This window comes from Lipophrys pholis (genome assembly GCF_963383615.2).
Source record: "Lipophrys pholis genome assembly, chromosome: 10".
In the NCBI taxonomy this organism is placed as follows: domain Eukaryota; kingdom Metazoa; phylum Chordata; class Actinopteri; order Blenniiformes; family Blenniidae; genus Lipophrys; species Lipophrys pholis.
In genome coordinates, this window is record NC_137640.1 from 21,705,725 (window position 1) to 21,732,401 (window position 26,677).

General features: G+C 40.5%; 2 protein-coding genes across 3 annotated transcripts; both read right to left on the reverse strand.

The window, feature by feature from the left end:
* Positions 1–259: 259 nt before the first annotated feature.
* klhl26 (kelch-like family member 26) lies at positions 260–9,917 on the reverse strand. Of its 2 annotated transcripts, none has more exons than XM_080474075.1 (4): positions 9,634–9,917; positions 4,360–4,542; positions 1,365–3,608; positions 260–1,188 (listed from the first exon to the last, which is right to left on the reverse strand). In XM_080474075.1, exons 1-3 carry the CDS (start codon positions 9,681–9,683, stop codon positions 2,027–2,029), a joined length of 1,815 nt encoding a protein of 604 aa, XP_080330201.1. In that variant the 5' UTR covers positions 9,684–9,917; the 3' UTR covers positions 260–1,188; positions 1,365–2,026. The 2 variants fall into 2 exon arrangements, with proteins under 2 accessions (XP_080330201.1, XP_080330202.1); XM_080474076.1 differs by having other exon boundaries at positions 4,401–4,542; positions 9,634–9,907.
* Positions 9,918–13,045: 3,128 nt separating this feature from the next.
* On the reverse strand, positions 13,046–26,030 carry il12rb1 (interleukin 12 receptor subunit beta 1). Its single transcript, XM_080473911.1, has 15 exons — positions 25,855–26,030; positions 25,105–25,228; positions 21,890–22,050; positions 21,635–21,777; positions 21,019–21,052; positions 20,309–20,431; positions 19,662–19,738; positions 19,036–19,267; positions 18,669–18,812; positions 18,473–18,571; positions 17,223–17,378; positions 16,760–16,915; positions 15,942–16,011; positions 14,960–15,035; positions 13,046–13,669 (listed from the first exon to the last, which is right to left on the reverse strand). The coding sequence occupies exons 1-15, from the start codon at positions 25,919–25,921 to the stop codon at positions 13,349–13,351; spliced, it is 1,983 nt and encodes a 660-aa protein (XP_080330037.1). The 5' UTR covers positions 25,922–26,030; the 3' UTR covers positions 13,046–13,348.
* Between the last annotated feature and the right edge of the window lie 647 nt (positions 26,031–26,677).

Here is a 26,677-nt window from a genome sequence, read left to right on the forward strand (position 1 = left end):
TAGTGACCTAGGCCTAATGTCTTTCCAACTTCAACATCAGGGTTGGGCAATACTGGTCTTGTGGGGTCAAATGCTTGCACAGTGAATATTTGATAACGAAAACAATGGCACTTGGTGCTTAAAAATGGATAAATATACATATTAGTAAAAACTGAATGATAAAACAATGTATGGAAAATCTACAGCTCTACGTATGTAGTTGCAACACAAAGCCTCTTTCTCTAAAATAAAACACACAAGAAGCACCAGAAGTCTTTTTGAAAGATGACACACCTTTAATAAAGGATGACCATAAAGCTACACAAATGCATACATTCCCCTTTGACTACAGTGGTTTCCTCTGTGTTGCATTTCTGCAATATGATGTGCTTTTACAGGTACAGGTAGAACGTGACAAAGACACACTAAGGCAGACAGGAGGCGATTTCCAAACAGATGCTCCTCACCTCTGTACAGTGGTATTCAAAACCTGACCTGGCTTTTCTCTTTTTAATTCACATTGAATACCATCAGAAATCTCATACAGATTCAAAAAGTGCAACAATGCAGTCATAACAACACAAGCTGCTTCCAGCCACAGCAAGCAGACAGTGGAGTACATTATCAGTGTCATCCTGTAACGACTGGAGCAATTACATAAAATACATTTATCCTCTGCAAGATGTAGCTGCAATTTCTGGACCAATCAGATACTGTGTTAGCTGTAGTGCTTGTTCATCACTAAAAGAGCAGTACACATTGATGTTCTAGTAGACACACATGAAGTATTTATGTAGCTGCCATTAAGAGGTCGACACCGGTTTGTTCTGTTGAGTGTCAGTGTGACGGCACGGTCGTCAGCTGAGGATATATCAGGGCAGTCAAACCTTTCAAAATATTAACACTTTCACACAGAATTTTAAAGCTGCTTCAACACATCTTATGCTCATGTTTGTGCAATCGTTACTATATTTTGATATGAGGTCTGTATAGTAATTCTGTGACAAACGTAAAAATGAAATGTCACACTCATCTCAAGTAACTGAACTGAACGATTGTCTTGGCTGCTCCCTTCCAGGGTTTCCCAGTAAAATAACGACCACTGATGAAATATGGGAGTAGTGAGGTTCGAACCCCGTCTTTCTTATTACGCAAACACAGTTCAAGCCTCGAGGACAGGGGGTGTCCAACCTCGGTCCTCGAGGGCCCCTGTCCTGCATGTTTTAGCTCTCTCCCAGTTGCAACACACCTGATTGCAATGAGGGGCTCGTTATTGGGCCTTTTCACAACCTTGGTGATGACATCATCATTAGATTCAGGTATGAACTAAAACATGCAGGACAGGGGCCCTCGAGGACCGGGGTTGGGCACCCCTGCTCTAGGACAGCCCTGTCTCATCTCACTTATTTGAATAAAGAAAACAAAACAAAAAGAATATCCCAACAGTGTGATAAAAATATCCAATAATAAAAAATTACTTTGGGGGAAAAAAAAGAACACTACCCCTCAGATTAAATGATAGGACAAACTAAAAGGACACAAACAAAGCCTTTATTTATGAAACAACTAATCACACAATCAATAATATTTAAAAGGGGGAAAAAAAGTGTTCATTTGGATAATACTAGTGCTAGAGAACGCGCCCACTGAAATCCCCATTGATAATTTATTATCCAAATGGACATGTGCAGTAATCCTACGAAAAGAACATCAAATTTATCAAAACAGAATCGTAGTGCAACATTTGTACTTTTAAAACACCATCTTGTGTTGATAAATGTAACCCAACAGCTGAATTCTTATTAAATGTACACAGAAGAAAACCTTTAAAAACACCCATTGCAAGAGGTCCAAATGAATATTTCTGCCAATATGACAAAAAAGGGTTTTATGTGATCTCCCTTTTTTTGCAGGTCATTTCTCAAGTCATTTCTTTCCATAAATACATAAGTTTATTTAACGCTAAAAACTTTTAGTGACTCGACAGCTTGCAAAAAAACAACAAAAAACACATGGAACAACATTTTCACAGTCACAGGTCAGGTGTTCAGCGTTGAGTGGTGTTTTGTGGAAGTATAATTGGAGTACATGCAATGCCGGCAAAGGATTCTGGAAAGTGCAAATCCCTCTCCCACTCATCAGTCTCTGTGTTGTACACCTGAATGATGCTTGTTACGTTGTTCAGGTGCCAGTTGTAACCCCCGACAACATAGATCTTCTTGTCGAGCATGCAGCAGCCCACCTCAGACTGCCCTGCTCTCATGGGACTGACAGTGGTCCACTGATCGCTCTCTGGAATGTAATACTCTACCGCCAGCACATTAAAACAGCGGTCCACGTGGTCCATGCGGCCACCCAGGGCATAAACCCGATCACTGGTTCCGATCATGGCGTGCAGCACTCTGGGATGGTTCATAGGAGCTTTGTAGTCCCATTGGTTTGAAGCTGGGTCATAGCAGTGGAGCGTTTTCTTGTCGTCTAACGAGATGCCATAACCTCCTGAGACGTACAACTTGTCGCCGCAGTGAGATCCTGCATGGCCCCATATTCTGCGCTTTAAGGGCTCCACGTAGGACCACTCGTTCTTCTTTGGGCAGTAGCACTCCACAGATGACAGGCTGCCAGATCGGTTGCGCCCCCCTGTCGCATATAACAATCCATGCAGGATGTTGAGCTGAAACTGGATGCGAGCCTCCTGCATGGGTCGCATGCGGAGCCACTGGCTCAGGTGCGGGTCGTAGCGGAAACAGCCGTCGATCGCACCCTCGCCACTGCGGTACTGCAAGTGCTGTCCGCCAACGATGTAAACAAAGTTATCAAGAACGGCGACACAAGCATGACTGCACCCGGCCTCCATCTCGGTCAGTTCTTTGAATTGGCGGGAGGTAATGTCGGGGAGATAGTACACCTTTGAGCTGACTGTGCGGTCATTGTCGGTGTACGGCGTCCCACCGAAGGTGATGAGCGACATGACATCGGAACGGATGAGCGTACGCGAGGACTGCATTTCATGCTGTCGGAATGGAAGGATCTGGTAGTTGAAGGCCTCGAGGAGGTACTGGCGGCACAGCACGTCCTCCACCATGATGTCCACCCTCTGAACGCTGTCCACTAGCTCAGAGGAGCGCATGAGCGGGAAGCGCACATGGCAGAGGACACTGCTGGCTTGAGCCCGGCGGGACTCGTCGTACTGGAGCCACCGGATGGCGGCGTGGAAGAGGTCAATCTCACTGCAGTTCTTCAGCTTGTTGCTCTGAAGGAAGAAAGTGAGGCGCTCCATGGGAATGTGCAGAAAGTCCTCCTCCTCCGCAATCTGGAGGAAGTGACTAAAGGTGAAGGCATCCACTGACTCTTTAAGGGAAGACAAGCTGAAGGTGGTGGCCATCTGCCCAATGTGCAGACACGTCTCTACGCTCATTGCCGATTTGAGGAACTCCTCACAGAGCTCCACGACGGGCACCATCTGGAGGAACACAGCAGCTCCCAGGACGTCCTGAATACAGTCCAGGTCTAAAGTCACTTCTGCGCTGTAGGCAAAGTCAATAATATGTTTCAGGCCTCTGGCAGACAAGCCTTTCAGCTCAATGGTATTTTGATTCGACTCCCTCATGCCTCCGGTAAACATTGCTCTGAAAAACAAGAACAAGTGAGAAAACAACACAATGTCTTATATTTCAACTCCTCTAAATGCAGGACAAATACAATACCTGCATTTGGATTTTGTGTGACCCTGCAAATCCAAGTCTGAGCTTTACTTTGGCATTAATATTGTTTTCTCTTTCTGCATAATTGTTGGTTTAAGGCCTTGAGGTCAGGGCAGATGAACTGAAACACTTGAATTGGGACAAAATTGGATAAATTTTGAGTTACAAATATTTAGCTGCCAATATATGGCATGTTATCAGCTTACAACTATGAAATAAGAATTATAACAATAATAATCATAGAAAATGCTCCTTTCAAAATGAAGCTTTTGTCTTATCAGGTATTGTGACTTTTTTGTTGTTATGCCAGTCCATATTGATGGGCTAGAGCATAACTTAGAATTGCAGACTATTCGTTAATACCAAATAGACACTAGGTTTAATCTCTTTTGATAATTGTAGTTAACACATCATTTCTTCCGGCAGAAGAAAAGAAACGTTAAAAAAAAAAGGTAAATATATCAATTTAACGTAGTGATCTTGGCTACAAAATGCTTTTTTGCTTCACTCGGTCGTAATTGGAAAATAAAAATCCCCCTACTTGACATCCAATAATCTACTCCAGGAAAACCCAACATTTCACATGTATTTACAGTCATATCACTGATGCAACGTTGTTGTTCTGCATACAAGCATCAGTTTAAACTGCTCATGGCCTCATGCTCTGCAGACTAACCTGAAATAATCACTACAGGCGGCCAGCACTGCTTTATGGACCTGGAAGTGCTCTTCATTGATGGCCAGCACAACGTCGAGGAGTTGGCCCTGATCCCGCAGGACGGACAAGCCCTGGAGGAGGGTGGCACTGTGGCTCGCAGCAGAGAAAGTACAGCGCAGGGTGCTATTCTTGTTAGCCATACTGAAACGAGAAGGAGAAAGAAAAACTCATCACAATCAGACATTTCTCCCCTTTCTGAATAAAAGTCACATTTTCTGTAGAACTCAAATTCTCCATTAAACTGTTTTTTTTTTTCCCCCAGAGTCAGTGTTTCAAGAAGCACCTGCTCAGTGAAAGTGTTGCAAAGCCTAAAAATATGTGGCTATGTGTGTGTTGAAAGCATTTCTGTGATGGAAAGTTAATCTAATCTTCTGCAGTCAGCCCGCAGGAAATGTACTCCGAAGTATACAACGTCTTTGCATTAGTGAGAAAGTGTTTGCAAACTGAATGAGGCTAAAGAAAGGAGATATACATTTCTCAATTTTAAGCCCGACTACAGCAGCAGGAGACAAGATCACAACAAAGAGGGAAAATGAAAATTTCCAGGACAGACAACAACATGTGGGCATGGAAAGGCCCACTGTCTAAGTCAGAGACGGAATCTGAAGAGACAATAGCAACATCAAACCTTAAAAAACAAATAGAAATAGAAAGTAAAGATCAGTCATACAGCATCTCCTGTGTTACTTTCTGGAAGCCTGTCCTCTACTGCCCTGTGTTGTTGGACCAGACCAAACGAATGACAACCAATGACACTCAAGGCAGATTACAAATACCACAAATGTATCCAGGCACCAGATGTGCATGAAAAGGGATGATCCCATTGCTCAAATCAAACAATTTCCAAATTCAAATCACACTTTAATACCAAGCAGAAATAAGGTCAGAGGATATCAAATGGAAATATGATGAAGGTAGAAACAATAGAGCATTAAGCCCTATGTGGACATGTATTATCCTACAACACTACATGTTTCCATGAACTTCAGAAACCACTTAATATAACACCAATTTGGTAATGTGTTACCTTCAAAGACACCAAACCTCCTTTTCAACCTGCAGAGCAAAACAAATAAACCACTGTTGGATTGGAATTTGAAGATGTAGATGCAACCAAGAGGCAAAAATATGAGTTGAACTTTATTAAAACACAACGGAGGTAAAAGAGCTTAGAAGTCAACAGTTTTTAAAGTGACTTAAATCTAAATTGTTGAGCTCTTGTCATCCAGCAATTAAACCACTCAATTGTACTTCTTTTACAGGAATGTAGACCAGAAATCTGTTATCATTAGTATAAAGTATGTCAAGATACAGAGGTCAGGAGATTCTGAGACCTAGATGGAAATGAGAAGGTTGACTTACACAGATCAGAGCAAATGAAAATACAACAACTCCAATGAACTTTTAATTTTTGTTGTAATGATTATTAGTATACTTTTCATTCATATTTTATCTAACAGAGAAGTGAGGAGGAGGGAGCAGAAAGGCTACATGAGACTTTTTGCCACTCATTTTCAAACACTTTGTTAGGTCTGTAGGTAAATGCAAAAGATTTTCTTGTTGTGTTTGTTTGGAATATCGCCCTAAATGCTCTCTGCAATTCAATCTTTTATAATGTTTATAATAAGCTCCTGATCAATGGCAAAACTCAAAGATTCAATTCAAAGCTGCTTGAGAGTTTGAACCAGGACTGAGGCTGGAGGATAACAATAGGATGTTGTCCTCAGAAGCATTCATAGCAGCTTAACCTTCACACCTGTACACTTCAAGTCCTGTTTCAGGTTCAATACTGTGAGGCTGGTTTGGCTTCTTCCTTAAGCCTTACACACACACAACAACCTTAAAAATCTTACCTATTACCTGGATGGTAATTTAACATTTTACATGAGCACCTACCTTTATGGACTTTCATTTTCCAACAAAACACACTCCATGTAAACAAACAGGTCGCATTAGCGCTACGATCACAGGCTCACGACCACGACATTGGCCATCCTTGACCCGGGCACACAGTGCGACGGTACGGCCACTGATTAGAGCCGCGACCAAACACTTCACGACGACTTTCCTACGATCGCAATCTTTCATCAGCGATGGCCGAAAATGGTGCGTGGAGGGCTTTACACTCTGCCATCTGATGAGATGCTTTATTAATGCACACCATTATCACACCAGTGTCAGATCTACTTTGACAATATGTTGAAAAAACCTTCCAAACAAAAACCTCTCTATTCATATTGCGACACTCTGGACACCTGGAATAGTGTCGAATATACATCTTGATGTAATTAGAAGTCCAAGTTCCAGCTCTTTAATTCCATGACGCCATCTCCTCCCTAACTGAAAGTCCACTAAAACTGCATCCGTCAATCCGTGGCTCAGTGATGTAACGTCTTTTTCAATACCATTTAATATTAGTTAAGGGCCGACCCAAAATCGCTGTACAAAGAAGCGGCAGCCATTTTAATTCTTCTTTATCTCCCTTCAATCTCACTTTTGATGAGACCACTCCGTCTCTCATTCAAATTATTATGCCATAACTGAATTAAGTTTATCCTTTTTTATTGGTGGAATTGTGAAATGATCTAAAGTTTTTCCAAACATAATTTGGTGGAAAAGTATGGCTTGATTATTCTTTGCTGTGACAATAAATCAGGGAAATGTTCCTTATCACTTTATTGAATGTAAATGTCTTGCCTTCCCAGTGTAATGTTTATCGACAGTAAAAAAGAATAATAAAGAAAAAACAAAAAGCCAAGCGAGAAGAGAGCCCGGTTAAAAACAGTGGACTAACTATGCAATCAGCGATCACTTCTACTACCCAATGGCTTCCACAGACTGTACAATATTAGCAGACATAGAATTTCACCACCTGGCACACTGCAATATGGATTTCACGAACTTGGGCACACATGTGCAATCACAGTTGCCCTCTTCTGTTGTCTGTCAACCCCCACAATGTCCAGCTGGTTATCCAGCAGCTGTTTCTCAATGACTCCGATAGCGGAAGTCCCACTGGATCTTTGCCCCGTTGTTCTCTGTACACTATGTCAGCCACTTGGTTGTGTCTCTCCATGTTCGCCGATCCATCTTACACTCTGCTACTCCATGCTGGACTGCCTCTGGGGCATCGCTGCACAGCACGCACCTCGGGTCCAATCTACTATGTAATCACTCTCCGAGCTTGGATTAGGCCCTCGCCTCTATGGCCCCTGTGCTCAGTGCCTGTTCCGCCATGATTGTCTGTCAGTCCAGCGTTTTCTAGCCATCGGTAGGTCTTCTTGATATCAGCCACTTCCTCTATCAGGTGATGGTGTATGCGATGTAGGGGCTTGTCTCTCCATGTTAACTGCTCCTCATTATATCCATGAGTTTCCAGGAAGTGAGAAAGAGATTTTATCAAGCCAATCTCCTCACAACAACTAAATAAATACACAAATAATATGTACCTTTTTTTTTTATTTTTTTTATAAAGCTTTCTTTGAAGCATTTGCCTCACATCTCCCCTTTGTGCCGTACTCTATTTCTAGTGACACTGAAGAAAAGCCACCTACAGTAATTGCTTGCTCACTCTTCCATTGTTTTACTGGTGTGATTAGAGCTGATTTTGTTGTAAATAGAAAGGCTACAATAACTCACCCACACCCACACACACACACACAAGTTATGTTATAATGGAAAGAAGTAAACTAAATATAGGGCACATCTGTCTGAAAATCTTATATTGCTTTGCTAAATCCTCTCTTTGCAGCGCTGCAAATCTATGAAAGCCGACCATAAACTCTCTTTCACAACTTACATGCTTTTTATCGCAAGAAGCCGACAACTAAGTTTGCCTAACATGAAGCTTATGTTCAGAAAGCGGAATAACATACACATCTTGTTTTATTTGAAATCCATTGTGATGTACTAACAAAATTCAACCTTCATGTTAAAGTTTTTTTTTTAATTCATAACCTAGGGCTTCCCTTTGCATGCTATTTTATTTTATTTTTTTAACTGCGCTACTATCATACGCCTTTACAGTTGAGTGCAAATGAGTGCTTGCAAAGCAAACACCAGATAGTAGGTTTGTGAGGTGAAAAACTAAAGTCTTTCATTTACCACAGGGCCTGTTGCTCAATAGTCAGCGCCTGGAGAAGCAGTGATCAGAATAGGCAAGCAGATGAGGTGATTGACAAAATGACAAAAAAAAAATAAGTGCCCAGAAAAAGCTTCATAAAAATGTGTGATTAATGTTGAAAATAGGCAAAATAAGCATCTACTAATGTGTCCATATTATATGTAGTTGCAACAGTCTGTTTATGCTCCTGACGTTCAGTTATTTCCACAAACAGTACTTGAATGTTCTGTCAAACCCGAGACAGGAGCAGGAGGTCATACATTTCAGAATATCTGCTTTAAATGGTGGTCGGGTATCTCAAATAGACTAGAATAATTCCATGACCTAATAGCACAGCTAATGTGTCACGGCTACACTTCAAGGATATGGATGCATGTGCACATTGAGACGAGTCAAACTGAAAGGGAACATTTTGAGAAATAATGGAGTTGCTCGAGTTAATAAGTAATGAAGTACCTCCACATTAGCAAGTGTCTAGTACTAATGTTGGGGGTGTGGCTGTTCCAATTCCCTATCACTCAGGGGATTCTATTTACCACAGTCATTGTTCGATATCATAGAATAGTTATATAGTTTTTAATTAGGTCTTGTGGCATTCATTAAATTACCTTCACTTATTTAACATGATTCCTCATAAGAAATTTATTCAAATTTAAAAACTAAACCCTTGTTGAAGGCACGCGGGGAAACAGTCTTCCAGCATGTTTTCGAATTTCTTTCGAGGTTAAATAATCCGTCTGCACACTTTTCTAATGTATTTATTTACAGTGGTGGTTTCACCTGTTCCTGCAGGAAGTGATACAACTGGGCCTTGCAATTAGAAACGCCTCCATAAAGATGTCAGTCCACTGGAGCATTGCACCGAGGTGTGTCTGCACAGTCAATTAAATCCCACTTTTACTTGCTCATCCACAGAAAGCGCAGGTTGTGACCGCCCGGAGGCCTCGGCAACGCCTCGGTGTTTCCTGGAATAAAACCCCGCAGCAGCTCGCCGCAAAACCCCGACCCCCGCCGAGCCGACGAGCTGGGGTCGGACAAAACCTCCCGGCGAGGAAAACACCGAGCGCCGCCACTCAACACCGCTTCCATCAGCTCTGGCTTCCACTCACCTGCTCTGTGACTGCTTCGGAGCAAAATCTCCACCATCCGACTCCGCCATATTCTACCACCGAGCAGCGGGCATTGAGCATCTTCGAGGCCGGTTAGCGGGGAGTCAGCGGCACAGCTGGCCTGGTCATGGTGTGTAGAAACTCAGGAGGCAGCAGACCGTCGTTTCTGCGCGGAGAGAAAACAGCTGTGTGCCTGAGGCGGTGATCAGGGAGACCATGACGGAGACGACCTCTCCTACCAGCTGTTTCAGTCGGCATGCCTTCTTTCTGTACTGACCGTGTCTGACCGCCGGGGGGCGCCACAGGCATATCGAATGGTCCTTCCGCTGGAAGTCTGCTGTCGAAAGTTGTTGCTCATAACAAAAACACAAACGCCACCCCTCTCCAAGGCAAAACCTTTTTTTTATTTTTTCATAAATGTCTTTTTTTGAAAAAAAAACAACAAAAAAAACACAAGCCTTTGCTCAATCAGAGCCCCCCTCTACTGTGTGAAAGTTGCAGCCATGATGCAATGACCCTTATCCAAGATCTAAACATCAACATTTCAGGTTCAAGGTAACTGACTTCTTTTCACACCTTATGGTTAGAATCTCTTTTCATTGAAGTACAGCAACTGAAGATATGTATTGTCCAAACAACAGCAGTCGAGCTGTGAATCTCTTTTCATTGAAGTAGTTATAGTAGTTATTATGTATCACAATTACAAAGCATGATAGAATAATAAAAAATACTATTGTAATATTAAAAACTGGTTGAAATTGAAAAATACTTAAGTTAGATATTCATCTATTATGCAAAAAATATTTATATTGTACAATTCAATTTGGTAAGAAATGTGATGTGTATAAGTTACGAAAAATAGTGGGCACCTTTCTTTCTTTTTATTCATTTAAGTCCTGTTGTTTTCTTTTTCTCAGATTTCATGAAGCACATTCCATTGAATATTTACATAATTGGAAATGTTTCAAAATAAAAGCTGCGTATAACGCGCACCTAGCATAATGCGCACCCGGTGTAATGATTTACCTACACAGAGAAAAGATGCCTGGTAAGGTTAGTCTCCTTTTTTTGTTTCAATTCTATCACATTTGACATAGGAACAATGTTTTTGAGTGTGTCCAAACTGACATCATTTAGCTTTTGTTGTGTTTTATCCCAAAACATGTGCAGTTCACTGACTTTGCCATTCAAAACTGAAAAAAATGCAGGGAAAGAAAAGCAACGGACTCTTATAACTATAGTAATTAGTTTATTGTTGCCTTGGTTGAATTATTTGTATTTACTAATTATTTTGAACCTGGGAAGTGTGAAGGTAAGCTCCATTCTTTGACTGACCAGCAGGGAACAGTCAGACACAGTCATAAGGTTTTAAGGACAGGGAGGACATTATATACAGGTGTATTCTGTCACACAGAAGAAATACCAGAGATACTCAAATATGTATGGCAAAATATGGACAAGTAACCATTTCACAGGTCAAAGAAGTGATGCTGTAGTTTTGTAACTTAAAAGTGAAATACAAAGTACTGGTTTCCATACAAAACTCTAGCAAGTCATCTGGTGGCAAGTTGAAGTATGATGCAGCTAACATGTCCACGTGTTTACTGCTATGAACACTGTGCCATGTGTAGACGCAAGGGAGAACTTGCAACGTTGCATGTTAGAAGCATTCATGATGAAAAAAGCCAACAAGAAATTTCCATGAAAAATTTGCAGATGAATGAAGAAAGATGTTTCAGATACCCAAATAAAAATATCCATTGATGATATAATGGTTCACAAATGCAAATACTGCTGTTATTTCAACCTATATTAAATTTAAGCAAATTATGTCAGACTTTTTTTTTTTTAACTGTATCCACAATAGGGTAAGTTTATTACAGAGTAAATACATCAGCTTGTTAGTCATAATTGAACTGCTTTCAGATGCTCTTTTTATTTTGATAATCGCGAAAACAGCTTATGATAAAACAAAACATTTGATTTTTACTGTGCATTACTATGTTATTTCATGACAGAACTTAACACTTTTTTTCCGAGTTAATTTAGAGAGTTAAGTTAGATGAGATGACACAACAAGCCATTGCATCCTGCACTATGGACTTGGTTTAGTTTCCAGGCAGGATGCTGCAACCAGGATTTGAACCTGGTTCCCCACCCTCATCGTCAAGACGCAATGCAAAGTTCCACCACCGTCCATAGCTTAGATAAAGCAGTCGTAGAAGAGGCATGAATGAACTGCATTGAAATATTGCTTATCGGCTGTCTGTCTGTGGTCACGACACCTGATTTTATCTCGATGTGGCACGAAACCACAAAAAGCAATTTGTGATACAAAACTGTGACATTCCGTCTGATAACCATTCTCCTCAGACAGGTCATGAGCAAACAAAACCAGAACCGGGGCAACAATCTGCATCGTGACAAGAACTCAATCTGCAGCGTGGTGGAAAATATAAGGGTCTCCTCACTTCATTCACACCAGCAGGACAAACCCGTTTGTGAATCTATGAACAATTTCCTCTTTCGCAATGACTCATCTAGTGCTTCACCTTGCATGTGCTACTGTTTTGAGGTCATTCGCTGCGTGTGAGTGGGACCCCTTCCTGTCATATGACTTCCTCTCTCATTTCTTAAAATGTAGCTCAGCCTGTATCATGAAGTGCTGTTCTCTTATACTGATGTTGTGACAGAAAACATAAGCGAGAAGCTTCAGTTTCTATTTTGTTTTTCCTCCTCCGAGCTAAAGATTTGGGGATCGTGATAAGTTAGAATACAACTACACTCCCATTCATACCTCTGTGCCATTTATGAAATTCATTCACCAAATAAACTTCACATGCATATTTTAAGAATGTGGGAGGAAACCGGAATACCTGGTCTACGCGCAGGTAGAACATGCAAACTCCGTAAAGGAAGACCCATGAGCTTCTCACTTTGCAGCAAGGCTTTATAAATGATTTTTAATTTTTTTTTTAACAACACGAACTAACAGCATTAATAAAGTGCCCGCAGTTTAATGTAACCATTTGTGAACAGCTGATCGTGAGCTAAAAACTATTGAAAATAAGACAAGTGCCGAGTAAAACTTTATACAACTTTTATTCAAACAAAAAGCTTCAAAGCATCATGACGTCTTAAAGTTTCATTAAAAATGAATGCAATGCATAAAAATAAAAATAATAATTCATAAAACTTAGTTGTGAGTTACTTTAGCTGTTACTTTATGTAAAAGCCTTTCACTAGCACCCGTTAACAAAGGACTTTTGTTGCAAATAGATGAGCTATGGACGATATCTTTTATTTATTATATTACTTACGGGAGATAAAGAATTCAACTGAAATGTATTATTTAGTGTGAGGTAAACTTTGCTTACTTAGATTTTAAAATGTCTTCATATTATGTTGGATTTTTGTTTTTGTTTTGGTCAATTCTGCTGAATCTTTCACGTGGTTAAATAAGATAGAATTTAATAATACTTTTTTTTTTTACCTATAAATGTGTACCAACATTTCCTATAAGCAATTTCTGTGCACAAACTGGCCTACTTAAATAGAAATATCTCTCAACAGTGAAAAGCAACATTGTTCTCATATTAAGACACAGGGAAAGATGGTACAATAGAGATATTCTAGTTTTCTGTATGAGTCAACGAATAAATCAACCTTTGAGGTGCTTTTGCAGTTTTCTGCTGCGATGCAGCAAAAACATTCATCAACTCGAGTCAGTCTTTACATCAAACAACAAACCGTTCCTGTAAATCAATATAGCGAGCTCGTTGTCCCTCTGTTCAAGGTCCGTCACCTCTCCTTCTGGGGTTGTCTTTAGAGTGTCGTGTGTGGAGCCGGCACTCAAAGAATCGTCATCAGATCCCCCCGAGTCACTCTTGTCGTCCTCCATGTCCGAATTAACCCCGTCCTCCCACTGTCCTCTGAGAACAGTCACTTCTTCTGCCTCCTCACTGACGGTTCTACCCTCGGGGTGCAGTTGCAGCAACGTCAGGTCGTGCACCTCCTCCTTGTGCTCTGCCATCTCCTGTTTGGTCACATCGGCACAAATTCCATTCATATGGTTGAAAATGAGGCTGTCGCATGAAAAAAACTTAACTGCAATGTACAATAGAATTATGATATAGCTATTCATGGAATAAACAGAGCTCTGAACAAGTTTCCTGTTGGGGGTTTTTTCCCCCAAATTTTAAGCATCTCACTTTGAAACTCTGCAGTAGCATCTTCAGAATTACTGCTTTGTGCTGACTGTTCGTAAAACAAGTCTACTTTTATTTACTTTTGTGCTTTGAAGGATTCGGTAAAATGATTTGTCTGAAATGCATTAAAAGTTATTTCAATGTTCCATCAATTTAAACCTTTAAAGTCTTGATGATAATGTATATTCCAAATGATTTGAGTCCATATATAAATATAAGTTAGGATTAGTCACAGCTGACTCAATTAGATTGCATCAACTATTTTTGTATTCAATGGTGAAGACAAGGAGTCGTCACTTTCTTTCAATAGGCAGTAAATCAACAGGCTGAGTGATGAGAGTTACTGTCAATGGTGTCCTGAGGCACATTCAAACTTCTGCTTTATGGTCATATTAAAGGTTTGTGGGTCTCTCACATTGTCTTTCACAGTGTTTGTTTGGGAATTTCCTCAGATTCACATGCTTCTCGGCATGAAAACCATGAAAGCGGTACATCCAGTCAAACCCACTGCTTCCTATTCAGTTAAGAGGTTCTTTTTAATTTTTTAAATCCTCCTTTCACCCAACGTGTACAATCACTTCAAAAACTGACTGATCATATATTTTGTTATCCTAATAATTAATTTTTTAATTTTTTTATAATAACTTTTCATTTCTTGCACATTTTACAGTGTTAAATTTTGTTTCACTTTAACTGGAATGTTCCTAGTTACTAATTCACAGTGAAAGACTTTAATTATGCTTATAATCTTGTTTGCTTGTTCATGAACTAAAGTAAAACACAATATAGTTTGATATTGGATACATTCGATACATCAGATCTGAGATTCACTTCTCGCAGTCTTTCAGGTTAAGCAGAAAACAAAATGATTCAACAAATTACAAAACATAAGGCGGCGTACACTGTCCATTGTCCCCTGCCTTCACCCACAGTCAGCTGGGATTGACTTCAGCTCCATGCAAACTTGAACTGGTTAAAGCTGTCGGAGATTGATGGATACATTGATTCTGAAGTACGGTGATCTTCATAAATGACTATGTGTGTAACTATCGGGGACCCAAAGAGGGTAAAATGTGGAATTTTTGTAAACCCCTGTGAAAAAAAGAAGCATTTCCTACCTGAGTCTCTGGTTGATGGGAGGTGAAATTTGGGATGAAAGGTCTTGGAACAGGAGGGAAGATCTTGTTTTTAATTCTAGGAAGAGTACACATGTTGTTAAAAAAGATGCTCTTCAAAAGGTTCAGGTGGTACGTAACGTAAGCATATATTTACGAAATGTTTATAACATTTTATTTAACCTTTTGATGCACATTTGAAATTAAAGTCATTTTGGACTAAAATGAATCGATAAATCTTTTTGTTTTATTTTTCTCATCATTTAATCTAGCCACAGCCCTAATCTTAAACCCTTTGAAACGATTACGTTGTCATGCTTTTGTCATGATTCAACTCCATTTTATAGTGTGAAAAAATGGGACTTGATTCACTATGCAAATCATAGTGAACACAGCCAGTCCAATCATTGGCCTCTTCCTGCCATTCTTCCTTTAATGAATGAATTAAATGAATCAAAATCTGCATTTTGATTCATTTATTTCATTCATTATGTTTGTTCTCTAGAGAATACGCACTCGCGTGCATTCATTCAAACGACAACGTGTCACACTAAAAGCTTGTACAGATAGAGGAGGAGGAGGAGGATGTAGTGTGAGGACCATTGATAGGAAAAACCAGGTATTATCTCCAGTTGCCACATATCATCAATTTAGAAAGATACCTGGGCACATATTCATTACCACAGTTTTGAAATGATGCAGAGACGTTAGAAGATGCCTGCATTTATATTTTCCATGATGCAGGATCAACACTACTGATTTCAATGGGTTGCAGTCTATTTTTGAGCAAGTCAACATCAACGAGTGAATTAAAAAAAAAAAAAAAAGAATCTATGGGTGCATCAGAGGGTCAAATAGCAATCATAGCAGTCATGATAGTTTGCCACTACAATGCCTGCTGTTAGAAATTGGTGGACATTTTACCATTAAATTGAAAAAATGACATTGTATGGATTTATGAGTATCACAAGTAAGAATCACCCACCTCTTCAAGACAACGGTGCACATAATGGAGAAAAAAAAGAATAAAATCAGCAAGCCGAAGCTCAGCCACACTAAATTTGGTGGAAAAGAGATTCACAAAGAGAAAAGAAATTGGGTGATTAAAAGTGAGAAAAGATCAGAAAAAAAAAAGGAGAACACTGTTCTGAATATTGTATTGGTCCGAATATAGGACGGGATATTTTTTCTTTGTAATGGGTCTGAAAAAGTGATCTGTGACAAGCTGCAGCACACTGGAGTCGACCTGCACCTCACCTCCTGGCTCCTGGACTACCTGACCAACATGATATCTGCATAATATCTAATATTTATCTATTTTTATGTTATTATATTGTATTTTTATCCATTTTTTTAGTTTCTGCTATGTGTGTTTCTTTTCTTTTTTACTATCCTGCCTGTTGTACCACTGCAAATGTCTCCACATGTGAGATAAATAAAGGATATCTTATCTTATCTTATCTTCTAAAAGTGATAGGTGAAGCAAAAGGCAGAAAATCTAGGCTGGGGACAATGAAGACCTCAGATTGAATGTAAAACTGTATGTAATGAAAAAAACGTCTTAAAAGTTGCACATTGTAGTTTGTCCAGTATCTAGAAAAGGTGAACAGGTATTCAATTCTAAGTGTATTTATTACATTTATTTCATAAAACAAAATGATTGTTTTCAAAGAAAATTTGTTTTCCCAGTAAAACCTTTTTTCTATGTATGAGCCTTGTACATGTGGGAGTCGTCTTACATTTGGACCGATACAGTGTTTACATTACGAAACTCCACGTGTCATTGTGCTGATGGTACCATACAATTCACAGGCTTCTCAGGCTTTGTGTTGACAGTCACTGTGGCTTGAGGTCCTTCTCCGACTCGAGTCGCTCCGGCCAGGCTGATGCTGTATTTGGTTCCCGGCGTCAAGTTTTCCAAACGATATTTTATCTCAGAGGCAGATATGTTATGGCACTCTAATAGAAGCAACAGAGGAAAACTTTCATAAAGTCACATGCCTTTGTAGTTACAGTGAAACATCTTCCAACATATTGTATTTAATGTAACTGCCAATTCATATTTTACGAAAAATACTGAAAAATACTCCAGTAAAATCAAGTGAGCAATCATATACACTGAAAAGCAAAAACTTCCTTTAAGCACAGAATCATCAGCAGAACCAGACTCAGATTTGACAGAGAATTGGGCCATTTGTGTGTGAAAGTCAGCTTGTAGTTTTAGAACGTAAACAAAGGTGAGTTTAAAATCATTGGACATTCAAACCTCGTGGCTCATCCTGGGAGTTGCTTTTCACGCTGCACAGGTTGTAGTGTGTGAGGAAGCCTCGCTGGTTCGCAAAGGGAATTGCCTCCCAGGACAGGTTGACAGACGTGTGCGTTTCACTGAAAGCCATGAAGCCCTGTGGCTCTTTGTCTGGTGCTGACATGGGAAATAGGAATATCACACTGTTGATAAAAAATACTTTGGTTTTTGCCCTGTAGCGGGTGGAGGTAAACTATTTTGCACCCTTCAACTAATGTGGTCCGTTGCGCTTCATGAATGTTTTCAACCTGTATCCGATGCTTTCTTTGTATTCTGCCCTCACAACACTAGTTCAAACATTTCCATCTAGACATCTGAATTTTCTGCATACTGTCTACTGTTGCTGTTTTTTGAAGGCATGTAGATGCTTTGAGGTTCGTTCTGATGGCAACGTGCTATAACCTCACATCAGCATATGGCCTTTGGGTGTTGCTCAGTGACCAGTCGGGATCAGAACCAACAAACTTCTGGTTACAAGCTTGATGTTTCCTCTTTCATGCCACCACATGTATTCAATTTTGAAGCTTTCTGGCAAAGCACCTAGAAATGACTAGGTTGTATTTGGTGCTATACAAATAAAGTTGAATTGAATTGAAAAAGCCCTGGTTGAAGGTTGAGGATCCGCTTTCAAACAATAGAACATGTTGCCGTTGTTAAGGTCTGTTTTAATTCATAAGCAATAAAAAGAATCAGTGTTATTTGCCTCATTCTAATTTGAAATATCTGGTCAGTCTACCGGACAACAAGGACTTGGCTCATTGCAAAGCTGAATACTTAATTATGTATATGTGTTACACCTAACCACCAAAATTGTTAAAAGAAAACTTGAATAAAAAGAAGTAAAAAAAAAAAAAGAAGAAATATCTGGTAAGAGTATATAGCATATTGTCTACAAATGCTGCAAATTATATAACATCGTCAATAGTTTTCATCTCTTCAAAACTTGCAAGCAAGCGCCCCTGTTTTATTTATATTTGATATGAAATCATTCTATTCTGCTATTAGTTTACAATAGAAGCTGCTGTAGTGATTGGGATATCTCCCTGGTTCAAGCAGCGATTTATGACTTAAAACAGAATTAAAACAAGCTCTTCAAATTCAAGGAGGTAGATCAAGAAACTTTGCTATAGAGTTCTAAATGAGGACAACTTGTTACAACCCTTCCAGCTCATTCTACAGTGACCAGTGCATGTTGATGTGGAGACACTTACCTCCCTCTTTGTGATAGAAGAGGCACATTTTAACAGTCTGTGGCTTCCCATTGTGACATCTTTGCTCAAAGTAAAGGTAGCGGGTGTGGTTCTGCATGGCTGTGACAGAAAAAAGAAAAAAAAAAAAAATGACCCCAAAGGAACCACATTGATATAGATATAAAATAGTGGCAGGAGTGTACATAGTAACACTTACACTTTTTTATTTTTGCATTTCTTGTTTTTGTTTTCCGTCCGGATATAGCGCTCCCATTTGTTGGCATTGAATCTGCATCTAGTTCATACCACTCGAGGCACATCGTTTTTTTCAATTTGTCCTCCAATAATGTTTTGTCACAAACTGTCAAAAAGGAGAAAAAATAACTATTGTACATCACACACACACACACACACACACACACACACACACACACACACACACTCACACACACACACACACGCGCGCGCACACACGCGCGCACACACACACACGCGCGCACGCACACACACACACACACACACACACACACACACACACACACACACACACACACACACACACACACACACACACACACACACACCTTTTAAATCCGTCAGACGCACAGCTGGTATCCGTACACTTGCTGTAGGAGAATCTCCCACTGCATTTCTTGCAATGAGTGAAATGTTGACTGCTGCGCTCGACACATAAATAGTGTATTTCGTGGAGGTGGTGCTATGCACTCTGTTATTTTTACAGGGGCATCCATGAGATGACTGTGTGTCGTTCAGGATGAACGTTATCCTACTGTCTGAGGCTGCGCGAGGTACCGGCTGAAAAGAGACAAGAACTCATGTCAGACAAACAAAGTAAATAGAACCAACTGTGACGTATTTGGATAATATTAGTTGCCCTCTGTTCTCACCGGAAAAATCTGACAATTGCCAACATTTGACACTATTAAGACTCAGAAATAGTCACCAGTGGCATATATGTCCCATTCTTATGAGAAATACCATCCCTCAAGCCTCTAGTTCCCTTTTGGGTATTGTTGAGAGACAAGCAACTCTTTCACTTTAAGTTCACTCTCTCAGTTTATTATTGTGTTTCTGGATTTAGCATGAATATCATAAGAAATGAAGAGGAGCAGTAATTCTCTATATGTTCTACTCATTTGAGCCCTCATCATGTGCCATTGCTTTGTTGCTTGTTTCTCCTCTGACTTACCTCCCAACTGAGTACCACTTTTCTTGTGCCATTTGTAAGTCGTGCTTTCCAACTGACGTTAAGTCTATGTTCAAGTTCTGCAGTGAAACAGTAAACATTAGACATTAGACAAAAAATGAAACAGCTCCAACGTATAGAACGAGCGAACAAACAAACAAATAAATGAATCAATATAAATAGTTGCCTTCCAGTTGTCGATATCACCGTGAACCTATGCATGTTTATGTCCCAAGAAAGTCAAATCTACCTTCTCCCATCAACAACCATAAACATTCTAATAAACCTCAGAATGTATACAACACAACACAGGCTTAAAGAAATATACATATATTGTTTATCACATCAATGGCTTAATGTATCCCCCTCACCTCCAAATTCTTCAAGACAGCCATGAAGCTTCTGGCACCAGCCAGAGGAGGATTGCTGCACACTTTGAAAAGCAATCCAGCAATCCAGCAATCCTCCTCAGCAAATCAAAACAACTATGTTGCAGCTTTAAGAATTGAAATGTTTGAGATTCAAGATTTGAATTAATTCTTACTTTATGGGCTGCCAAAGTAAATCAACTGAAACAAATCGTCACCGTACATTAAAGCCAAGGTGCTACCAGATACATGTTAAAAAATGTAGAGAAAATGAAAGTTCACCTGCTGGAACAAACACAACTTGAGACCAGTTACTCCACAGAGGGGCTCGGACCCGGGTGGACTGATGTCGGATCTGAACCTGGTAGGATGAGTTCTTCAGGAGATTCACAACAATGGCCTGATCTGTTCAGGTAATGAAGAGACATTCCTGTTACCTCTCAGTAACAGTTCCGAGTTTCTATGTTCACAGGCTAGTGTACTATCGTTACTGCCATTTCCATGTTGGTCTGATAAATAAACAGAACTCAAAGAGTACAGGGCGATGGATGAGAAGCCTCACCGAAGAGAAACCTGCCGCACATCTGTCCATGTTTGTTAAGTTTGTATGTACGCTTGCTTTATAACCGGTCAATTACACAACACACACATTTAATCTCAAAAGATATCAAAATCTTTTCACGACATAAATAAGACGAAACAATCAAATCAAACCGAAATCATATCCAGAAATATCTGCTATCTACAATACAGTACATTTAATTGAAGCATATTTATATATTGAACTCTTTGACTCTTTGTCCAGTCTATAAAAACTGCAGCACAATTACACCCTGTAATGAAAATCTATAAAATCCAGTTCTGAATAATATAATCAGTTCATTTATTCCCAAACGTGATAAATCACTGACTGAATAATCTATCCATAATCTACCCATAAGCAACATAAAAATAATAAGAAGAAACTTGAATACAGATGTGGATGTACTTACACTTGGAAGCAACAGTGGTGGTGTTGATTGTTCTCTGTAACAGCAGATGTGATGGTAAATTATTGTCTAAGATAGCATAAACATATGTCATAGTGCTGAGGAAAACCATGTCAGCAGTTGTGAAGAAATACTGTAAAGCCTGACTGTTTCAAAGATGTAGTGGCATTCATAGATTTTCAACCGAATAGCAAAATGCACTGTGGATTAATTTGGAAAAGATCACTATTTGGTGAGCCTTTGCCTTTCATTAATTCTATTATATTATTAGTACACTTGCACTATTAGCAGGAATGCTTCAGTGATTTTTTTGACCCCAAAACACCTTGGAGAATGAATCTCAGACAGACCCTGCCGTGTTAAGACAAACTCCCTGGGGCAGCCACATTGTCTCATCCAGGATCCACTGTTCTTTTTTTTTTTTTTACATTAAAAATAGTTCACGATGACACTGGCTGTATGTTGAAAAACTGGCCTCCTCTTTTATAAGAATAAATTTGAAGTCTAACAGATTGTATTATGTCATGTCTAAGTGTCACTTTTAACATCTGCCAACATGGTTTGCATAGTAGTGTAAAAACCAAATTTAAACACCAAGGAGTGCATCAGTTCTCCTCACTTTCTCCCACGTGTCTGTGCGGTTCTCATCTCTTCCAAACAAGATTTCTGCCAGAGCTGGAAACTTCTCTGCAGCAGGCCACTTCAAAGTGAGGTTGTTTTGCATCCAAGACATTCTAATATTTTCCGGTGCTTCAAATTTAACTGTTGAACAAAAACAAAAGACAATATTTAAAGTATTCAATTGGTTTGAAATCTATGTGGATTTTGTAAAGTGAAATAAAGCCTACTGGCAGTTCAGATCGTATAGGGATACCTGCTTGCCGAAGTTCAGCAGACCTATTGGGTGAAGTGCAGCTGGAGTTTCCAACGTGAGCTTCCACCCAAACGTCAACAGATCGATCTGTAATCAACTGCTCCTCCAACATCACAACCCAAGTCTTGTTGATGTTTTTAAATGTTTTTACGCTAGGAAGTCTGTAAAAACAAGGATGATCAACATATCATATATTTTTATATCATAGACAAGAGTTCATCCCACTGTGTCAAATTTTTTTTAAGAGGAACAATGCGGTTTTCGTCCAGGTCGTGGAACACTGGACCAGCTCTATACCCTCCACCGGCTACTCGAGGGTTCATGGGAGTTCGCCCAATCAGTCCACATGTGTTTTGTGGACCTGGAGAAGGCGTTCGACTGTGTCCCTCGGGACGTCCTGTGGGGGGTGCTCCGGGAGTGTGGAGTCCGGGACCCTTTGCTAAGGGCTGTCCGGTCCCTGTACGCCCGGAGCAGGAGTTTGGTTCGCATTGCCGGCAGTAAGTCGGACATGTTCCCAGTGCACGTTGGCCTCCGGCAGGGCTGTCCTTTGTCACCGGTTCTGTTCATAACTTTTATGGACAGAATATCTAGGCACAGCCAGGGACCGGAGGGGGTCTGGTTTGGGGACCACAGGATCTCGTCTCTGCTTTTTGCAGACGATGTGGTCCTGGTGGCTTCATCAAACCTGGACCTTCAGCGTGCACTGGCGCGGTTCGCAGCCGAGTGTGACGCAACTGGGATGAGGATCAGCACCTCTAAATCCGAGGCCATGGTTCTCGACCGGAAAAAGGTGGCTTGCCCCCTTCAGGTCGGTGGAGAGCCCTTGTCCCAAGTGGAGGAGTTCAAGTATCTCGGGGTCTTGTTCACGAGTGGGGGGAAGATGGAGCGTGAGATCGACAGGCGGATCGGTGCAGCGTCTGCAGTTATGCGGTCGCTGTATCGGTCCGTCGTGGTGAAGAAGGAGCTAAGCCAAAAGGCGAGGCTCTCGATTTACCAGTCGATCTTCGTTCCTACCCTCACCTATGGTCATGAGCTTTGGGTCATGACCGAAAGAACGAGATCCCGGATACTAGCGGCTGAAATGAGTTTCCTCCGTAGAGTGGCTGGGCGCACCCTTAGAGATAGGGTGAGGAGCTCAGTCACCAGGGAGGAGCTCGGAGTAGAGCCGCTGCTCCTCCGCATCGAGAGGAGCCAGCTGAGGTGGCTCGGGCATCTGTTTCGGATGCCCCATGGACGCCTCCCTCGGGAGGTGTTCCGGGCATGTCCCTCGGGTAGGAGGCCTCGGGGCAGACCTAGGACACGCTGGAGAGACTATGTCTTTCGGCTGGCCTGGGAACGCCTCGGGGTCCCACCGGAGGAGCTGGAGGACGTGTCTGGGGCGAGGGAAGTCTGGGCTTCCTTGCTTAGACTGCTGCCCCCGCGACCCGGCCCCGGATAAGCGGAAGAAAATGGATGGATGGATGTATTATCGGAGTGTTACCTGAGCTGTCAATACTGTGTGGGTCTCACCTGAGCTGTGTGGTAACGATTTACATTGACTCTCTTGCATTTACTTAAATAACTTTTTGGATAAATGCTACTTGTGAGATTAGTTTTGAGGCGAAACACTTTTCACTTTTACCTAAGTATAATCCTGTCGGAAGCAGAAGGGGAGAAAACCTCAATATCAAAGACAGCAGTGGGTTTCTTTTGGGGCCGAGGACCATGAACGTTCTGCTGCAGTCGCTCACATTCAGTTCAATATGTGGTCCACCGATTTATTGATACAGTCTGAGGGACAAAAGTAATTTTTTCCAAAAAGGAGAAAACTTACCAAGCTCCCAATTTCTCAAATATGCCTCATTGTTTCTAATTTATTCAAGGTATGCCAACTCCGTATGGATTCTGAATTGAAACAATGATAAAAGTAATAACTTTTTTTTTAAATCTTATTGGACAAAAAAAGAAATAAACAATATTGTGATGTTGTAGTCATTTACAGTTGTAGTATGGTCTCAGCTTTATTCATCGTTTGCAAGCGATCAGTCCACTGTGAAACACTGAGACACTAGTCTTTCAAGTGTTCTGGTAAAAAGAAACGAGCAGTGTCCTGGCGAGCACCTACTCCTCCACATGGTCATGTTGTAGTGCACATGTTGATTCTGTGAAGCTCTTGGATGTGATCAAACTAGAATGAAGGCACTTCTTAGTTCATGGTTCCATTCAACAGTCTCCTTACCAACATGTGCTTCACTCAGCATGCCATCCAACACCCCCAGCCACAGACCTTTCACCCAAAAGGCCACAGTTTACACTTTCTCTCAGATAATCACTGTTACTCACTCTGCACTTGGTAAAAACCGTTCGCTATCCCATAACACATCTCAGAAAGATGTCATTACCAGTCATTTCAAGCCGCTCCACTATCGGTCAAAGCACAACCGACTACCCCTCTAACAGTGACAGAAGTCCTCGTCACCAACACAGATACACACATAAACCACCGTCGGCTCCCTTAGTGACCCTGAACATGACTCTAAATATCAGATTACTTATAAATGACACTTTTTTTTTTATCAATTATTTCATTTTAGAAAATAATACTGTTACATGTTAAACTGGTGCATGGCTTAGCAGACATGGAAACTTAGAGAAAACAACAATGCTTATTGTGGGCTAAAAGCACAATGTCCACAGATAAAGAGGTAAATTCACAGTTGGGCTCTCAACTAGCGGCTGCTCGCAGAGATTTATCAAAGGTGCATTTATGTCTAGGCATGGAAAAATAAATGTGTCTTTTACATTATGTCTGGAACATACATTAGTGGCATTGAAGGTACATTATTCTCAACATTGTTATTTATTATTGCTAGCAATATCATTTGTTGAAATCGTTGTGCACACATTTTCAATAACACAAATGCAATTTTTACAGGCAATTAATTGTCTGAGACAGATATTTTATTCTCTTATCAACAGTATGTCTCTGTGTTCATCCCATCCTATTCATATTTATACTGAACTGAACAGCCCTGCAGCCTGCCACTGCAGAATAGCAGTGAGGAAGCTGCCGGGACCTTGTTCAGAGCGTTACTGTTACTTTTAGGCAATGGGTTTGGAACCTGCAAACCTACGAACCTGTGAAACTGTGAAGATGAGTTACTCTCTCACCTCTCAGGGACCACGATGACCTGAGTGATTCAAATACTGAAACTAAAACAGTGAACAGTACTCACCTAAAGTGGAGATCGTACGTTACATTGCTCTGCCTCCCAGTTTGACTCCATTCACATATATATACAGTCTCCAGGGAATTTCTCCTGAAGCACAGAGGACTAGAGGGGGGCTCACATGAGGATCCTGAAGAGACAAATCATGTTTTATTACACATTCCAATGAAAAGTATTTGAAACTGAGGTTTTATTTTTCTTATTCAAATAAATGCAGATTTTTTTTTTTTGAAAGGCTTCATCTACATATATGACATTCATCTATTACAATATAGTACGGTGGTCAGTAATTTTAATGTACAACATACAATTCTGAAGATGGCTACACTTTCATTGGTTTATTTTCTTCTACATTGTTGACCTCTTGTGAAGTTCTGTCTGTTCTTGTTATTTATTTTTTGTTTTTAGTTATACTCTGACACTATTTGGACTTAAATCTGCACTTTATGAATCATCTGGTTCTCACAATGCGTTTGGAGATTGAAGAAATGTCAGCCCCGAGCTGACTTCCTCCCTGTCAAAAAGCCAAGTATTAGTACAGCAAGGATTGGCAGCACTTTGCACGGAGCAGCGCAGTGTGGAAACCACACGGAGCCGATAAGGTAACAACATTATGCGGCTGTGTTGTCTATAGATTGTCACTTTCACATGTGTTCATTTATCTGTTCTGTTCTAAATAAGGAAAGCATGAAGGTTTCACAGCTAAAGCAAAGTACTTGAAATGTATGATAGTAATACACTTGAATAGATATTTACCTTTATTGATCATCAAGAAAAACATAACATATCCATGTAGTGCCCTCCAGGGATTCAAAGTTTCCATGATGTTGAGTATAGAGAACAAAGTTTAAAAAGAAAGTTACTCAGGGGGAGAGTCCCTGCAGTCAGTCTAGCTTCATGTAACTCAGTGGCATTTCTCAGAAATGTCGCACAAGTTGCGTGTCTCTCAGTTTTCATATTTGTGCAAAGCTCCAGGTATCATAAAGTGGGTGGAGGCAGCATCGCGTCACCACATGTGAGTCTTTCAGGTCAGCAGTTGATTTTTTTTTCATGTTGTTTTGTCTGCACCTGTTTCTTTTCTGTTTGAGCTCCTTGTCAAAGACAAAGCAAGCAACATTCACCCTTCACAGCTGTATGAAAAATGACATACAAAATCAGCACAATAGCGTGTAATTAAGTAGGATGCCTTGGTGCCTCTACTTCTCAATTTAAGTTTTCTTTTTCACTGCATTTTCACTCATGCTGAAGTACACAGAGCCGCCATGTCATCGACTAAACCACTCCTAAATCATTTTGTTGCTGGTGAGAACATCCATAATGAAAATGAATGCTCAAACCTTATGATCTCTCTGTTTGTTGTCAATCAGTCTTCTAACAGAGAAACTCTCTGCTTGCTGCTTGACAGCTGATGTATTTTTCATTATTTTACAATTGAGGGATTTTTCTGCTCCGGAAATTGTAGATATTTTCTATACAGCTGTCCACCCATCTTATTTACCGCTTTGTCCATTTCAGGGTCATGTTGATTTTAAATACAAGTACACTGAATTAAAAACCGGCTACTCTGTTTGCAATAATC

Bases quoted from the DNA above. Each gene is read 5' to 3' on its own strand.
- klhl26 (XM_080474075.1), bottom strand. From the start codon at position 9,683: ATGGCGGAGTCGGATGGTGGAGATTTTGCTCCGAAGCAGTCACAGAGC. The intron at 4,543-9,633 runs GTGAGTGGAAGC...TTCTCGTTTCAG, and splicing joins CCGAAGCAGTCACAGAGCAG to TATGGCTAACAAGAATAGCA. The intron at 3,609-4,359 runs GTTAGTCTGCAG...CTTGTTTTTCAG, and splicing joins GCCTGTAGTGATTATTTCAG to AGCAATGTTTACCGGAGGCA.
- il12rb1 (XM_080473911.1), bottom strand. From the start codon at position 25,921: ATGGAAACTTTGAATCCCTGGAGGGCACTACATGGATATGTTATGTTT. The intron at 18,813-19,035 runs GTGTGTGTGTGT...CCTTTTTGACAG, and splicing joins GCGTCTGACGGATTTAAAAG to TTTGTGACAAAACATTATTG. The intron at 17,379-18,472 runs GTAAGTGTCTCC...TTCCCATGTCAG, and splicing joins CTTCTATCACAAAGAGGGAG to CACCAGACAAAGAGCCACAG.